Below are 18901 nucleotides of genomic sequence, written 5' to 3' on the forward strand. Positions count from 1 at the left end.
CAGTGAAGTGTCCAAAAAAAGAAATTAGGAAAACAATTCTATTTGCAATAACATTAAAAAGAAGAAAATACTTAGGAAAAATAAATCAAATACTTAGGAATTAACTTAATTACTGAGTCAATAGACTGTATAGGACATCTGTAAGACATTGCTGAAAGAAAATACAGAGGACACAAATAAATGGAAAGACATCCCATGTTCATGGATGGTGAGACTTAATATTGTTAAGATGACAGTGTTACCCAAAGAGATCCACAGATTCAATGTAATCCCTATCAAATACTTTTTAAAAAGATTTTATTTTTAAGTACTCTCTATACCCAAGTGGGGCTGAAACCCACAACATCAAGATGAGGAGTTGCATGCTCCACTGAGCCAGCCAGTTGCCTCCCTATCAAGTTCTGAAGGAAATATTTTGCAGAAACAGGGATTTCCAAAAATTCACACAGAATCTCAGGGGCCTCAAAAAGCCAAACTTATTTTGAAAAAGAACAAATTAGAGGACTCTTACCTCTCGACTGCAAAGCTATAGTAACCAAAATAACAGGGGTCTGGTATAAAGACAGACATACAGACCAATGGAATAGAATAGGCACCCCAGAAACAAACCCTGGCATATGTGGTCCAGTGATTTTCAAAAAGGTTCTCATGACCATTCAATGGAGAAAAAAAATCTATCCAACAAATGGTGTTGGGAACAGTGGATATCCATGCAAATGAATGAAGTTGGACTCGATTTACACCATATACAAATATTAATGTAAAATAGATTTAAAAAATCTAAACATAAGAGTCTTAGAAGAAAACATAAAGCAAAACTTATTGAAACTGGAGTTCCCAATGATTTCATAGAAATGACACCCAAAGCAAAGACAATAAAAGAAAAAGTAATGGATTGGATCACATCAAAATGGAAAACTTCTGTGCATCATAAGACACAATCGAGAGTGGTAGCACTAGTTTTGGAATGAACAGGATATAGGGATGAAATGCACAGCATAGGAAATACAGTCAATGGTATTTTGATGGGGCTACCTGGTGACAGATAGGAGCTATAATGTGTTGAGTGTATCATAACACACAGAGTTGTCCTATCACTAAGTGGTACAACTGAAACTAGTCACATTGTGTGTCAACTAAAGTTCACTAAAGAAAAAAAAGTGTCAGCAACCCAAGGATTGGAAGGAAACATTTGCAAATCATATGTGGTAAGACATTAATATCTGGATTATATAATGGACTTCTGCAATTCAACAACAAAAAGCAACTTGACCCTGAGGATGCTTCTTTCTTCCCCATTTGCAAAGCCTCCTTCTATGCATGGGACTTTCTGGAGCTGAGAAAACCCCGTCCCACATTCCAGGCTGAACCCAAGGTCTGCCTTGAAAAATCAGAGAGCAAGAAGGGGAAGCATCTACAGACATGTAATGGGAGAGTTCAGGGACAGATTAGGGATTTGCTGGTGGGAAATAACTTCTTCTAGGTTCTTTTCTGAAAGCCAGACAGACCTTCACCACAGCATCAGTACAGACACTCTAGGGATCCACCTACCAGAGACTGTGATAGTCTTGACTGTGGTCTTATTGAGGCCAGTGCCAGAGTTAGAGGCGATGCAGGTATAGGCTCCACTATCATTCCCAGTGATATTGGGGGATAAAGAGCTTTTGTGTGGATGGCTGGGGCCTCCCATTGATAAGCCAAGAATAAAGTGTGGGTGGGTTAGAGTCTGCGTGGCTGAGAGCCTGAGGCTGGCCCCTTGATGGTAGTGAGAGTCTGAGGGGGAAACTGTGGGGGAGTCAGGGTCATCTGGAGCAAATAGAATAAAGCCACATGTGATGTAAACTGAGGGAAGGGGAAGATCCTGGTCTGTATTAGGGCCACAGTGTCCCTCTGAACTGGGTCCCAACCTCAATTTAAAAAGTCCCAACGAAAAGCATGCTGTATTCACTGAGCCTGGGTCTGAGACAGTCACCTGTGTCCCCTCACAGGCTGGTGACCCTCTCAGGGAGGAGCAGCCTGTCCCCTCCCTGTCTTGGCTTAGGCTGGGGCGGCCCAGGTTTCCCTGGGGACAAGACTCCATGGCCAGCCTGGGGGTCCAGCTGAGAGGCATGGACTCGGACCCCAGAAGGATGGATGTGGCCTGGCCTCTGGCAGTGTGGATTTGGGCTGGCAGCCCAGGCCAGGTAGGAAGGGAAATTACTCACAGAGAACATTCAGGGTGAATGGGTCACTACGACCGGCACTCACTGGGTTCCGGGTCTCACACTCATAGGGTCCTGTGTCATTTCTTGTGACACGGTGTATAGTGAGAGTCCTGTTGTCCAGGGACAGCTCCAGTCTGGCGCTGGCTGGGAGGCTCTTCCTGTTCACTGACCACAGGTAGCTTGTGCTCTGAGTCTGAGGTTCACATGTTAAAACTACAGAATCCGCATTCTCCACAGGGTGGGAGTTGTTGCTTGTGATGTTGGGTTTGGGTAAATCCGCTGTGCAGAAAAGAGAGAGAACATTGCCCTGGATGGTACCTGTGATTCCTTCACAAGCATCTTGAATCAGAGTTGACATCTCTCAGCTCTCAGCCAACCTGAGTCCTTCAAAGCATAAGGCAGGTCTGTGTATCTCAAGACAAACGCATGAGGATCTGAGCCTCAAAGAATGTAAAGCCCCTGCTCTGTGTGTCTGATGCCACAGACTTTCTCCAATGTCAATTACAGAGCAGCACTGGGTCGTGGAAGACACAGGACACAGTTAGAGATAACCCTGGACCTGTCCTGGCTCTTCACTGACCTGACAGCCCAGGCTGGGGATGGGGTCTGAGCAGAAATGACACCCGGGGACACCAGGAACAAGCCTGGAGGTCAGTTCAGTACTCAGACCCCAGGCCCTGCAGGGGGCAGCTCTGCCTGCTGTTTGATAATGATGACATGAGGCAGGGGCCCCATCCATGGCAGGGCTGAGTTGAATGACCAAGCAGAGAGCGAGGGGATGAGCAGGAAGCAGGGGTGGTGAGGGACGAATGACCCATCATCTCTTCAGAGAGGCGTCCTGGGTGCAGCATCCTGGGACCTCTGGCCACACAGGCTCCCTGCCCACAGCTGGAGAGACACCCACACCGCTCACTCCTTCCCTCCTAAACAAAAGCAACTGAGTTTGTTACACGTGGACCCTGGGCTGGTTTCAGGTGCAGAGTCGGCAGGAGAAGGCAAGTCCTTTCCCTGACACCCAGTGGGACCAACAGCAACACATCAGGAATCAATCGGATCTCAAGTGCAGCCCAGGGAGGTGAGGATCGCCACCCGAGGGGCGGTCGGGTCATTCTGCGTCTGATTGTTCATGCAGGTCACATGGTTGTCGAGTAAACACGGAGTGAGCCTCCATTTGCCCTCACTGCCCACACCTGCATCCCTCCCTCTGATGGAGGAGAGGATGGGGCTGTGTCTGCACACAGAACCCGGGGAACTCTGATCTGTCATCAGTCTGTGTGACCCTGACTCAGTGACTGTGTCTCCCTGTGCCTCAGTTTCCCCTTAATGCAGTAGGAATAACGAATTATGATCTCTACTTGACATGCCTGTGAATTAACCTTTAAACGTACCCAAAACCCTGACCTCAATCTGCTCTGTAGCAGCTGGCCAATCAAATGGCATCGTGTCTGCTCCTCTCCACAAGAGAAGACCCCGGGGCCTGATTCTTGGTGGAGTAGGAGCCCCCAGGAGCGTTTCTCTGCTCTGTTCCTCCCTGGGGGCGCTGACCTTCCTCTGCATTCCCCCAAGTCCCCCACAGCACTTGGCTAACGGACTGAGAACTTCTTAAGTGCGTGCTGTCCATGCTGAATCTCAGGTGAAGGACCAGGCTCTGCCCTCCCCAGATGTGGCCCTTGAGACTGAGCACTGGCTGCTGAGCAGCTCAGGCAACCGGGAAATGGTTGCTCCCAGTCAGCTCTGCCCAGGAGCCTAACCCCATCCTGGCACAGACGCCCCCCCCCCCGCCCCGGCTCATGGATCAGCAGCCCCAAGGCAGTGGTCTGGGCAGGGGCTTTCTGGGCTGAGCTCTGGGGAGGATCCCAGGGCCCCTCAGGCCTGGTCCTGACTGGGTCCTGCAGGGTCTTTCTCAGATGATCCCAGAGTCTGGATCCCGAGAAAGGAATTCTGACCCTAGGAAGTTTGTTTCCACTGTGTGTTTCCCACACTAAATGCTCGAACCTCAACACGGGATATAATGCCAAGGGGGATGGATGCCCTTCCAGGCCTGTGAGTCCCATGTATATGACATAAAATTCACCCCACCCAACACCAGACGTGAGAGAGGAATTACTCACGGAATACGCGCAGCTGTCCAGTTACTTCTTCAATTCGAACATCTCTCCTCACGATTTGTAGGGTGTAGTATCCTGTGTCCTTCACGGTGACTCTCTGGAACAGCAGGGACCCATTGGGGTATATTGTCTCTCTGCCGCTGTATGCAGGCCCTGGGATAGTTACTTGTGTGTCTACTACATATGATAGAATTTGACGGCTGGGCGCTAGACTTGCCCCTCTAAACCAGCTAAGACCTACGAGATCCCCAGGCAGACTGTGGACTCGCAGGAGAACGTCCTTCCCTTCGGCAGCATCAGGCGGCACCGATTCCACAGTGAGTTGGGCAGTGGTGGGCGGGTTCCAGAAGGTTAAGAGTGAGACTAGGAAGGAAGGGAGGAGACAGATCAGTGCTTGGACCTATGTGTTGGGAGGGAAAGATGGGGCCCCGGAGACAGAGCAGGTCCTAATCCCCCAGCCTCGGGGCGTGCGTGTGAGTGTGCACGGGTATCTCTGTGTGTGTGTGTGTGTGTGTGTGTGTGTGTGTGTGTGTGTGTGTGTGTGTCTCCTGCTGGTCAAGGTCAGCGGCATGACCACAGTACTTCAGCGCCTCTGAACTTACTTCCTCTGTTTAGAACACTCGTCCTCACATGTCTGTCGCTCGCTCCCTTCCTGCCCTCAGATACCTGCTCACACTCAGGGGGTCCTGGGGAGAGACCTGCCCTGACCACCTTCTCTAAAGACCTTCTGTCTTCACGTTCTGACCTTTCCCTGCTCTGTTCCCTTCCTGGTGCTTGTCAGTACCTGACATCACATTCTAGATGTCTCGGCGTGTCTGTCTTTCTCCCCAGAGAAGTGAGCTTGGGGAGGGCAGGGACTCGTCTGATCTGTGCTGTACCCCAGTGGTGGGGCAGGCTGCAGACACCCAGGGCTGCATGAATGTGTCCCCGGTATCCTCTGCATCTGGTGTTTATCTGTCAGGATCTCAGGTTGGTGGGAAGGGGCAGAGATTAGGGTCCCTGGTTGTTCTTACCATAAGTTTCTCAAATTCAGTCCTCGGGGTGAGTAACTTGGGAAACAGCCCTTGGCTCACCACTTCCAGATCATGAGATTTTCCTGTTGCTGAGCCGGCTCCCCAGTCCTGCCCTGCTCTCCTGTCCCCTCTCAGAGTCCTGTTCTCCCAGGGAGACCCTACCCTGCCTTTCCTCCCATCCTCTGGCCCACTCCCAGGGATCATCCCTCTCACCTGCCAGCAGGAGCTCCTGCCGAGGGAGATGTCCTCGTCGGGGAGGGGCCGAGGGGGACTCCATAGTGCCTGCTGCCCGCTCTGTCCCTCCCTCTGTGAGAAGAGCTTCTGCTCCAGAAATGCTCAGGAGCACTGCTGTCTGGGTCCTGTCAGCTCTGCTGTCCTTCCTCCCTGTGTGCTGAGTGGCCCTTGGGGGCAGGATTTCTGGGCGGGGTCATGTGGGCCAGGGGGCGGGGTCTCTGCCAGGTCCCCTCCCCCTCTTCCCTACCTGTTTCCCCTGAATCCCTTGTCCTCTTCCTCCCCTTTCATTTCTGTCTACACTGTGGTTCCCTGGGAACTGCTGAGGCCTCTCCCTCTTCAGCTGTGATTTCCCACCATATGCGAGAGCGCGCACACGCCCTTGTTTGGACAAGCACAAGGCTGTGGTGTTGGGGTCCAGTGACCCCACAGCTCATGGGCAGAGTGCAGGGTCAGCGCCCCCACAGCCCTCTCTCCTCCCCCTGTGGCTTTCCCTTCAGAGCAGGAGCCTGGGGGCTGCCTCAGGAACTCTTGTCACAGGGATGTCACCCCCACTGTGCGCTGGAGTCACCTGTGGAACTTTATCAAGACTGTGAACGCCCAGGTGACACATAGAAATGCTGCTTCAGCAGATGCCCAGCCAGGCGGAGACCCCATGATGTGGGGGTGGAGCTGCATCTACCTCCCTGTGCCCACGGAGGGTCTGCAGATCCTGTGAAAATGCAGATTCTGACTCAGCAGGTGTGGTGTGGACCCCAGAGTCGGCCTCTAACAAGCTCCCAGGTGATGCTGGTCATCCCGGCCCGGGGAGGACACTGTGAATAGCCAGACTGAGGGGGACCCGGTTCCCTTAGAGGATGTCCCTTCTCCCTACTCCCAGTTGGCCTCTGCTGTGTCCTGGCCTTGAGTCTATGGGCACCACACACAGAGTCCTAGGGTCCCCAAATCCAGGGGTTATTTCTGTTGGAAACAGAGAAGCCCCGTTGGGCACTGGTCTCCCCAGTGTTCTCACAGGCAATGTTGCAATGAACACTGGTTTGCTAAACTCTCCTCAGATCTTGATTTCAGTTCTTCTGGAGAAATACCCAGAAGTGGGGTTGCTGGGTCTTAGTGTAGTTGGATCTAATTATTTGAGGAACCTCCATACAATTTTCAGAGTGGCCGCACCAGTTTGCATTCTCTGCAACAGGCTGCAAGGGTCCCAATTTCCCAACATCCTCACCAACACTTGTCTTTTTTTTTCTTTCAATAATAGCACTTGCAACATGTGTGTGGTAATACCTCATGGTGGTTTAGATTTGAATTTCCCTTTTTTCGTACATCTATTTGCTATAGAAATAATGTCCACTCAAGACTTCAACCCATTAAAATCAGGTTATTTGTTTGTTGTGTTTTACTATCTGGTTGAAGGAGTTCCTTACATATGTTGGATATTAACCCCTTATCTGATCCATGGTTTGAAAAGATTCTCTCCCATTAGGCTGGTTGCCTTTTCATTGTGTTGATGGTTTCCTTTGCTGTGCAGAAGCTTCTTAGTTTGATAGAGTCAAATTTTGGATTTGTTGATTTTCTTTTCTGTTGCCTGTGCTTTGATATCACATGCATGAAGTCATCGCCAAGACCAATGTCATCAAGCTTTTCCCCTATGTGTTCTTTGAGGAGTTTTATGGTTTGGGGTCTCATATCTAAGTCATACCTCTATTTTGAGTTGATTTGTGTGCATGTGTACAGTAAATGTGTAATTTCATTCTTTTGCATGTGGATATCCACTTTTCCCAACATCGTTTGTCGAAGAGACTATCCTTTCCCACTGTGTATTCTTGACACCTTTGTCAAAGATCCTATGGTCATATATGCAGGAATTTACTGAGGGCTCTCTGTTCTGTTCCATTGTTCTGTCTCTCTGTCAATACTGTTACCTGACTGAGACTGGTTCCAAACTCAGGTTGTTGCTTACACCTCAAAAGTCAACACATGAGGGACAAGTGATGGTAGGTGAGGAAAGGTTGCTTTATTCAGGAAGCCAGCATGCTGGGAAGACAGTGGACCAATGTGTCAAAGATCATGTTCCCCGTCCAGGGGTTTGAGGGTGGAGGCTGGTTAAAAGGGAAAGGCATGAGAAAAGGGAGTGCGGCTGCCTGCAGGTAAAGCAGGTGGGCTGGTAGTATGTGGACATGACCCTGAACAGACTTGCTGGCACCCGGGGCAGCTGTTTTCCAATGTAGGCAGGCCTTATTTCCTGGGAAAACTTGGTCCTTCACTCCTCGAGGCCCGTGGTCTGCAAAATCAAAGGAAAGTAAGTTAGTTCTACTACAGAAGTCATGGGACTTAGGTCAGCAAGCAAGGGGTGCACACGCTTGAAGCAAGTGAACCCTTAAACCTGGTGGGGTGCTGTCACAATGCCATACCCCTCTGATTACTGCGGTTTTGAAATGTAATTTGAAATCAGGAAGAGTGATGCCTCCAGCTTCGTTCTTCTTGCCCAAGATTTCTTTGGCTATTTGACATATTTTGTGGTTCCATCCGAATTGTAGAATTGCCCTTTGTCTTTCTCTGAAAAATGCTGGCGGGATTTTGATGGGGATCACCTTGCATCCATAGGTCATGTTGAGTAGTATGGGTATTTTAACAGTATTAATTCTTCCAACCCATGGACAGGGGAGATCTTTTCATTTATCTGTTTGTGCTTCAATTTCTTTCATCAATGTCTCGTGCTCTTCAGTCTGAAGATCTTTCTCCTCCTGGGTTACATTTAGCCCAAATTATTTTATTATTTCTTTGTTTTCTTTCTTTTTTTCAGAGAAGACAGAATTTCTTTACTTAGCTATAAACAAGTTAGTTGCAACATAATTTCTTTTCCATGTGGAGAGCATCTCAATAGGTTCTTTTTTTTTAAGATTTTATTTATTTGAGAGAGAGAGAGAGATAGCAAGAGAGAGAACACAAGCGAGGGGAGTCTGAGAGGGAGAAGCAGGCTTCCTGCCGAGCAGGGAGCCCGATGCGGGGCTCGATCCCAGGACCCTGGGATCACGACCCGAGCCGAAAACAGACGCTTAACGGCTAGGCACCCAGGCGCCTCTCTCAACAGGTTCTTAAACAGTAGGAAAACATTTGCTGTTCAATTTCATTATCTCCCACTGAAAGCATCCCAACAGAGTGAGAGTATCACAATATTTCTGTCCCACTCTAAGTATATTAAAGTACACTTGAAATCTTAAGTGTGTACCAATTCAGAAGCACAAGAAACTTCAAAAGCCATAGATGCAGAGTTGAGGAAGGTGAAGGCTGTGAATCCCCTTTCATTTAATGCATCCTTTATTTTGCATTCTTCACACATAAGCAGCAGTTCCTGCTATTCTCTGGACCGAAAAAGAGCAGATGGTCCAAGGAATGGAGTTTCCTCTGGCATTCTCCTAGGTATGACACCTTTGCAAAGCTAAATGCCAAGAGACCAGCAAGTGCATCTTTGGGCAGGGCTCCAAAACACCATGCTTTGTGTTCTTGGTGGTGGCAAATGGGGACCTTGGTCTTCCTTCCCGTGAGTAGACACTGAAGCCATGGTGTCTGTCTTTGCTTCTCTTCTGCTTATTCCTTTACCCATAGTCTGCGGGGGTGGGGGTTGCATCCCAGGCAGCATCCCTGGTGCCCATGGAGCAGAGCTCCCCTGCCTCTTCCACTATAGTCTGGACCACTCCCTGCCTCCCCAGGTGCCTGCTTCCACCCCTCAGTGTCCCATCAGAACAAAGCATTTCATTATTTCTGATGCCATTGGAAATGGGATGCTTTTATTTACTTTCCAGGTAGTTTGCCAAAGGTTTCTTTGTTAGTGTATAGAAATGCATGATTTCTGTAGATTGATTTTGCATCCTGCAGCGTCCTTAAATTTGTTTATTAGTTCTGACAGTTTTTTCATGGAGCCTTTGGAGTTTTCTCTATATAAGATCATGTCATCTACAAACAAAGAGAATTCTGCTTCTTTTCTGGCTCGAATGCCTTTTATTTCTTTTTCTTGCCTAATTGCTCTGGCTAAGACTCTCAGTACTATGCTGAATAGAAGTGGTGAGGATGAGCACCCTTGCCACGTTTCTGATTCTAATAGAGACGCTTTCAGCCTTTCATCACTGAGTATGATGTTAGCTGTGGGCCTGCCATAGACAGCGTTCATTCTGTTGAAATCCCATTTCTGGGTATTTCTCCAGAAGAACAGCAGGCAGAGAGTTTTCTAATCTTGTGATTTCTGTATACAAATTTGTCTTTGCACTAAAATTTCCCCCTGATTAGAAAGGGGAGCACTCCTCCATGTTGGTGGGAATGTAAACTGGTGCAGCCACTCTGGGACACAGCAGAAAGTTCCTCAAAATTTAAAAGTAGATCTACCAGTGATCCAGCAAGTGCTCGCCTAGGTATTTACCCAAAGGATACAAAAGTACTGATTCAAAGGATACACGCACCTGACGCTTATAGCAGCATTATTTACAATAGCCAAGCTATGGACACAGCCCAAATGCCTATCAGTTGATGAATGGATAAAGATGATGTGATAGATATATATAGATATCGATATAGATCTATAGATATAGATCTATCTAGATCTATCTAGATATATATAATGGAATATATATGTATATATAATATCTATAATGGAATACTACTCAGCCACTAAAAAGAGTGATCTTTCACTTGCAACAATGTGGGTGGAGCTACAGTGTATTATGCTAAGTGAAATAAGTCAGTCAGGGAAAGAGAAATACCATATGATTTCAGTCATGTGGAATTTAAGAAACAGCAAATTAGAATAGGAGAAAAAGAGAGAGAGGGAGAAAGGCAAACCAAGAAACAGACACTTAACTATCAAGAACAAACTGATGGTTGCCAGAGGGAAGGTAGGTGGGGGAATGAGTGAAATAGGGGAGGGGGATTAAGGAGAGCACCGTCTGTGATGAACACCAGGTGATGTATGGAAGTGTCGAATCAGTATATTGTACTCCTAAAAGTAATAATACACTGTATGTCAACTAACCGGAATTTATTTTATTTTATTTTATTTTATTTTATTTTATTTTATTTATTTTTTTAAAGATTTTATTTATTTATTTGAGAGAGAAAGGGGGGAGGGAGCAGAAGCAGAGGAGAGGCAGAGGGAGAAGCAGACTTCCTCCTGAGGAGGGAGCCTGATAGGAGGCTGGATCCCAAGACCCTGGGATCGTGACCTGAGCCAAAGTAAACCCTTAATTGACTGAGCCACTCAGGCGCCCCTCTTTTGTTGTATTTTTTGAATTTTAAAGATTTATTTTTTTTGAGAGAGAGGGAAAGAGAGAGTGGGGGTGGGGCAGAGGGAGAGGATCTCCAGCAAGTTGCCCCTCAAGCACGGAGCCCCTCAAGGGGCTCAATCCCATGACCCCGAGATCACAACCCAACTGAAACCAGTAATCAGACCGCCAACCCACTGAGCCACCCAGGTGTCCCAACGAACTGGAATTTAAATAAAAACCTAAAACAATTGCCCACTGATCAATTTTTATGTCACCAAAATAGTTACACTAGCATAAGGTCTAGACAACCAATTAGGGTGTTCCTCTTGAAATGATGCATATACAACCCAGGAAGCATTCTTGCCACAAAAAATATAACCTGAATTGATTTAAGCTTTGAGATTTGTTTTCCAATCTGTAGGAAATACAGGGTTTAGAGAAGCAAGTGAAATGACACCATAGGAAACAAAGGAAGAATGTGGGTGTTCTACGAGACAACATGTCTGATCTGGTCTTTTCGAAAAGTCCATATCACGAAAAAAATTGAGACGGTAGGGGGACTGTTACAGAATGAAGTGTTTTGCTTACTGAATTTTCAAAAATTGAACACACCCATGTATCTAGCAGCTAGATCAGGAAACAGAACATTGCTGGCACCCTAGAAGTGGCTGCCCTCTTCCATTTATACATTTCTTTTTGTTAAAGATTTATTTATTTATTTGAGAGAGGGGAGGGGCAGTGGGAGAGGGAGAGAAATCCTCAGGCAGACTCCCCTGTGAGCTCGGGCCCAAGATGGGGATCAATCCCAGGACCCTGAGATCATGACCTGAGCCGAAAGCAAGAGCCGGCTCCTTAACTGACTGAGCCATCCAGGTGCCCCCCATTTATAAATTTCTAACGTTGAATCACCTTTGCTTTGCTGGGACAATTAGAACTTAGTCACGGTGTACTGTCTGATTCTATATACTGTTGGATTTGGTTTGAGAATACCTTGTTTAGCATTTTTGCCTCTCTGTTCATGAATATGATTGGCCTGATATTTCCTCTTTTAGTACTTTTGTTGTTATTCCTATTTCAATATAAAGGTTATACTAACCTTGGAATGAGTTGGGGGGATATTCCCTCTCTATTCTACGGATGAATTTGTATGTTTTTGTGATGACCTATCTTGAAAATTCTGTGGGAACTCTGAAAAAACTGTGTGGAGCAGGAGACATTCCAGGGCGGAATTATAGTGCCTGTCCGACCAGGACCGCGACTGCAATGCCAATGATGGACCCCACAGGGAGACCTGTGGTGCTTCTTCCATCTGAAATAAGAAGAGAAAAGGAGGGGAATGAGTCCAAAGTCAAATATGGGGAAACCAGGAAGGGCCGTGGGGGAAGGGCCTGGTTAAGAAGGAAGGAAAAGGCCACTGAGGTCTACTGGTGTGTGTGTTGTCACCACAGTGTTCCCACTCCCTCTACCAATGCATTTCTGTTCCTCACACTGAAACCCTAGCCTTGCTTTAATCTTCACGTTATCTCCCCACTCCCCGAGCCTGCGGTGGCATCCTGTTTATTTTCCTCTCACATGATGCCTCTTCCCCTGTGTCTTCTGTTCCATCACCATTGGTGGTCTTGGAGGGATGCCCTTAACTGTCCACTCAACAATGATTAAAGAGAATAATATTAGCTGACTGCTTTCGAGGTTGGCTCTGTCTCAGGGATCTGGGAAATGCGTTACATCTTATCTGCTGCTTCCCTGCCCATGAGGGGGCCAGGTTCATCTCCACTGTGCAAAATGAGCATCTGAGTGTTTAAAGCCTCAGTAAACCAAAGAAGGTCAGAGAGCTGGATCGTGATCAGACAACACTTAATCTGAATTCCCTGAGACATTAGAGCTAGTAACAAAAACGTTAATAACAAAAGAACATAGCTGCTAAATTCGATTGAGCCCCAAGATTGTGTATGATGCTGACTCAAGATTTCATCTCATGAAATCATATTAACAACCCTCATAACTGCCCTAAGATTCAGCTGTTCTTTCCAGTTTTAGAGATGAGGAAACTGAGGTTCAAGGGTTTGTGCATCTTGCCCGAGGTCCAACAGCTGGTACATATCAGAACCAAGATGCTAATAAGATTCATCTAATATCTGGGAATTTTACCCACATTGCGCTAGAGGCTCTGAAGGAGGCTCCCACCTCGTCCAGGCCTGCATCCATCTCACCTTCCCTGCCATGAAATATACAGGGAGGAAGGGGGAGAGGTCAAGGGTCACTCACAGTTCACATCCAGCCTGATGGGATCACTTTTGCTGGAACTGACTGGGTTGGAGACCTCACACTCATAATTCCCGGCATCCTCCCTCCTGACAGGGCATATGATGAGGGTGCTGTTGTCCTGCAACAGCTTCAGCCTCTCTGTGAGCTTCAGACTCTGGCCATTGAAGAACCACTGGATGGAGACCCAAGGATTATTTGTGGAGCAGTTCAGGACCACAGAGTCCTTATCTTCTGTGACTGTGGTGTTGCTAGCATGGAGAAAGGGCTTGGATACTGGTTCTGTGGGGAAACACAGGAGGTGAAAGAATGAGAATGGGCCCGGGGCCTGGGCTTCGCTCCTTCCTTTGATATCTCGGCCACTCCAAGGGCTCCAGTGAGCCCTGTAAAGGTGCCCCAGAAGATGGCACTGCTGTCTGCAGAAGGATGACTCTTTGTTCAGGTGACGATCTGTAAGGAGAGGGCTATACATCCACCTCTGACCCTCAGTCATGTGTCTGCTCTGCCTGGAGATCTCTGTAGTATCAGCACCAGGAACATCTTTGCTCATGTGCCCTGCAACCTCATTATCTTTTTTTTTTTTTAAAGATTTTATTTATTTATTTGACAGAGAGAGACAGCCAGCAAGAGAGGGAACACAAGCAGGGGGAGTGGGAGGGGGAGAAGCAGGCTCACAGCAGAGCAGGGAGCCTGATGCAGGGCTTCATCCCACGACCCTGGGATCATGCCCTGAGCCGAAGGCAGACGCTTAATGACTGAGCCACCCAGGCGCCCCCGCAACCTTATTATCATGAGAAACTTTTCCCCATTGGCTTCTGCCTGACTTTCTTGACCTTTTGTCACGTTAAAAGATCAGGCCTTGTTCCTTATATACCTTTCCATGTATGTTGGAGGAGGAAGACTCGGAGCTCTTCTATCTGTGTCCAAGGCAGCTTCATGTAAAATAGGGAAGCCATTTACACTGTTATAATTTACTAGGGAATGAGAGCTGCCTGCCCTGTCTTCATTACCTTAGGAATAAAAGTTTTCAATCTACAGGATTTCTCACTCTGAAGAAGACTCTTACTTCCATATCTGTGTATTGACTCTCATGGTGAACAACCGTAGAGTGGTTACTGTATACAGAATACTAGCACCCTTATAAATAGAAGGAAATTACAGCCTCATAATAAAGCCTTTATATGAAATGCCCACAGTTAGCATCACCCTCCATGATGAAATGCTGAAAGCCTTTCCTCTAAGATCAGGTAGAAGATAAACATGTCACTTTCACCACCTGTATTCAACACAGTACAGAAGTCCAGTTCAAAATAATTAGGAGGAAAAAAACCACAATGCAATCAAACTGGAAAAAAAATAAGTACAATTATCTGTTTACAGGCGACATGAAATTTTATTTACAAAACCCTAAAGATTCCACAAAAAAACCTGTTGAACTAATAAACAATTTCAACAAATTTGCAGGCTACAAAGTGAAGATAGAAAAATCACTGTGTTCCTAACACTAACAGTGAAGTACCCCAAAAAAGAAATTAGGAAAACAATTCGATTTGCAATAACATTAAAAAGAATAAAACACTTAGGAAAAAAGAATCAAATACTTAGGAATTAACTTAATTAATCAGTCAATAGACTGTCTATGGAGATCAATAAAACATTGCTGAAAGAAATAACAGAGGACACAAATAAATGAAAAGACATCCCATGTTCATGGATGATGAGACTTAATATTGTTAAGATGACAGTGTTACCCAAAGAGATCCACAGATTCAATGTAACTCCTACCAAGTTCCTTTTTTAAGGTTTCATTTTTAAGTAATCTCTACACCCAATGTGGAGCTCAAACCTACAACCCCAAGATCAGAAGTCGCATGGTCAACCAGCTGAGCAGCCAGGTACCTCCCAATCAAGTACTTAAAGAAATACTTCACAGAAATAGGAATTTCCAAAAATTCACACAGAAATTCAGGGGCCTAAAATAGCCAAACTTATTTTGAAAAAGAACAAAGTTGGAGGACTCCTAACCTGACTGCAAAGCTACAGTAACTGAGGGGCACCTGGGTGGCGCAGTCCTTAAGCGTCTGCCTTCGGCTCAGGGTGTGATCCCAGTGTTCTGGGATTGAGCCCCACATCAGGCTCCTCTGCTGGAAGCCTGCTTCTTCCTCTCCCACTCCCCCTGCTTGTGTTCCCTCTCTCGCGGCCTGTCTCTATCTCTGTCAAATAAATAAATAAATCTTTAAAAAAAACTGATAATAATGGAGATCTGGCATAAAGAGAGACATATGACCAATGGAATAGAATAGGCACCCCAGAAACAAATACTGGCATACATGGTCCAATGATTTTCTAGAAGGTTGTCAAAACCATTCAACGAAGAAAAATATCTATTCAACCAATGGTGTTGGGAACACTGAATATCCATGCAAATGAATGAAGTTGGACCTGATTTTACATCATGTACAAAAATTAACTTAAATAGGTCAAACAGCTAAAGATAAGAGACAAAAAGTAAAAGTCTAAAAACAAATGTAACGCAAACACTTATTGAAACTGGATTTGCCAATGATTTCGTAGATATGACACCAAAAACAAGGACAATAAAAGAAAAAAAAATAGATGTATTGGATTGCATCAAAATGGAAAACTTCTGTGCATCACAAGACACAATCTGGAGAGTGGTAGCACTGGTTATGTAATGAACAGGTTATAGGGATGAAATATACAGCATAGGAAATATAGTCAATGGTATTGTAATGGGGCTGCATGGGGACAGATGGGAGCTCCATTGTGTTGAATGGAGCATAACATACAGAGTTGTCCAATCTCTATGTTGTACACCTGAAACTATGCCACATTGTGTGTCAACTAAAGTTCACTAATGAAGAAAATATGAGGGCAACCCATGGATTGGAAGGAAACATTTGCAAGCCATATCCGGTAAGAGGTTAATATCCGGATTATTTAAAGGACTTCTGCAATTTAACAACAAAAAGCAACTTGGCCCAGAGGATCCTTCTTCTTCCCCATTTGCAAAGCCCCCTTTTAGGCATGGGGCTTTCTGGAGCTGAGAAACACCCTCTCCACATTCCAGGCTGGATCCAAGCTCTGCCGTGAGAAATTAGAGAGCAAGGGGAGGAAGTGTCTGCAGACATGTAATGGGAGAGTTCAGGGACAGATTTGGGATTTGCTTGTAAGCACACGGGAAACAACTTCTTCTAGGCTCCTTTCTAAAAGTCAGACAGACCTTCACCACAGCATCAGCGCAGACGCTCCAGGAATCCACTTACCAGAGACAGTGATAGTCTTGACTGTGGTCTTATTGAGGCGAGTGCCAGAGTTAGAGGCGATGCAGGTATAGGCTCCACTATTATTCGAAGTGAGGTTGGGGATAAAGAGCTTCTGTGTGGATGGCTGGGGCCTCCCACTGCTAAGCCAAGAATATCGTGCGGGTGGGTTAGAGGCTGCGTGGCAGGAGAGCCTGAGGCTGGCCCCTGGACGGTAATAGGAGTCTGAGGGGGAAATGGTGGGGGCGTCCGGGCCATCTGGAGCAAACAGAATAAAGCCACAGGTGATGTAATCCGAGGGAAGGGGAAACTCCTGGTCTGTACTGGGGCCACAGTGTCCCTCTGAGCTGGGTCCCAACCTCAATTTAAAAAGTCCCAACCAGAAGACCCCTGTGTTCACTGAGCCTGAGTCTGAGACATTCACCTGTGTCCCCTCACAGGCTGGTGACCCTCTCAGCAAGGAGCAGCCTGTCCCCTCCCTGTCCTAGCTTAGGCTGGGTCTGCCCAGGTTTGCCGGGGAAGAGAAGCCATGGCCAGCCTGGGGGTCCAGCTGAGAGGCATGGACTTGGACCAAGAAGGATGGATGTGGCCTGGCCTCTGGCAGTGTGGATTTGGGCTGGCAGCGTGGGCCAGGTAGGAAGGGAAGTTACTCACAGAGAACATTCAGGGTGAATGGGTCACTACGACCGGCACTCACTGGGTTCCGGGTCTCACACTCATAGGGTCCTGTGTCATTTCTTGTGACATGATGTAAAGTGAGAGTCCTGTTGTCCAGGGACAGCTCCAGCCTGGTACTGGCCAGGAGGCTCTTCCTGTTTACTGACCACAGGAAGCTTGTACTCCGAGTCTGAGGTTCACACGTTAATACTACAGAATCCTCATTCTCCACGGGGTCAGAGTTGTTGCTTGTGATGTTGGGTTTGGGTAAATCCACTGTGCAGACAAGAGAGAGAACATTACCCTGGATGGTACCTGTGATTCCTTCACAAGGATCTTGAATCAGAATTGGCATCTCTCAGCTCTCAGCCAAACTGAGTCCTTCAAGCATAAGGCAGGTCTCTGTACCTCAAGACAAATGCATGAACATCTGAGCCTCAGAGAAAGTAAAGCCCCTGCTCTGTGTGTCTGATAGCACAGGCTTCTGCAATGTCAGTTACAGAGCAGCACTGGGTCGTGGAAGACACAGGACAGAGTCACAGAGGGCCCCGGACCTCTCCTGGCTCTTCACTGACCTGACAGTCCAGCCTGGGGATGAGGTCTGAGCAGAAAGGACACCCGGGGACACCAGGAACAAGGCTGGAGGTCAGTTCAGTACTCAGGCCCCAGGTCCTGCAGGGAACAGCTCTGCCCCACTGTTTGATAATGAGTACCATGAGGCAGGGACCCCATCCATGGCAGGGCTGAGTCCAGTGACCAAGCAGAGAGCGAGGGGATGAGCAGGAAGCAGGAGTGGTGAGGGACGAATGACCCATCATCTCTTCAAAGAGGCGTCCTGGGTGCAGCATCCTGGGAGCTCTGGCCACACAGGCTCCCTGCCCACAGCTAGAGAGATACCCACACCACTCACTCCTTCCCTCCTAAACAAAAGCAACTGAGTTTGTTATATGTGGACCCTGGGCTGGTTTCAGGTGCAGAGTCGGGAGGACAAGGCAAGTCCTTTCGCTGACACCCAGTGGGACCAACAGTAACACAGCAGGAATCAATCCGATCTCAAGTGCAGCCTAGGGAGGGGAGGATCGCCACGTGAGGGGTGGTCAGGTCATTCTGCCTCTGATTGCTCATGCAGGTCGCATGGTTGTCTAGTAAACACGGAGTGAGCCTCCATTTGCTCTCACTGCCCACACCTGCATCCCTCCCTCTGATGGAGGAGAGGAGGGTGCTGTGTCTGCACACAGAACCCGGGGAACTCTGATCTGCTGTCATCAGTCTGTGTGACCCTGACTCAGTGACTGTGTCTCCCTGTGCTTCAGTTTCCCCTTAATGCAGTAGGAATAACGACAAATGATCTCTACTTGCCATCCCCGTGAATTAACCTTTAAAGGAACTCAAATCCCTGACCTCAATCTGTCCTGTAGCAGCTGGCAAGCAAATGGCATCGTGACTGCTCCTCTCCACAAGAAAAGGCCCCCTGGGCCTGATTCTTGGTGGAGGAGGAGACCCCAGGAGCACTTCTCTGCTCTGTTCCTCCCTGGGGGCGCTGACCTTCCTGTGCAGTCCTCCAGGTCCCCCACAGCACTTGGCTAATGGACTGGGGACATTTTACATGCGTGCTGTCCATGCTGAGTCTCAGGTGAAGGACCAGGCTCTGCCCTCCCCAGATGTGGCCTTTGGGACTGAGCACTGGCTGCACAACAGCTCGGGCAGCCGGGAAATGGTTGTTCCCAGTCCGCTCTGCCCGGGAGCCTAACCCCATCCTGGCACAGACCCCCAGGCTCACTAGGATCCGGAGCCCCAAGGCAGTGGTCTGGGCAGGAGCTTTCTGGGCTGAGCTCTGGGGAGAATCCCAGGGCCCCTCAGGCCTGGTCCTGACTGCGTCCTGCAGGGTCT

The 18901-nt window shown here is 47.6% G+C and overlaps 1 protein-coding gene across 1 annotated transcript in view; it reads right to left on the bottom strand.

Moving 5' to 3' along the window:
* LOC123778318 (cell adhesion molecule CEACAM5-like) overlaps nt 1-18901 on the bottom strand; it is a 47839-nt gene that overhangs the window by 27339 nt on the left and 1599 nt on the right. Inside the window, 6 exon segments of the mRNA XM_087870838.1 lie at nt 1552-1651; nt 1653-1735; nt 1738-1806; nt 2205-2483; nt 16358-16612; nt 17009-17287. Coding sequence (XP_087726964.1) covers nt 1552-1651; nt 1653-1735; nt 1738-1806; nt 2205-2483; nt 16358-16612; nt 17009-17287 — 1065 coding nt within the window.

This window comes from Ursus americanus, chromosome 21 (genome assembly GCF_024610735.1).
Source record: "Ursus americanus isolate L20-20 chromosome 21, mUrsAme1.1.p, whole genome shotgun sequence".
In the NCBI taxonomy this organism is placed as follows: domain Eukaryota; kingdom Metazoa; phylum Chordata; class Mammalia; order Carnivora; family Ursidae; genus Ursus; species Ursus americanus.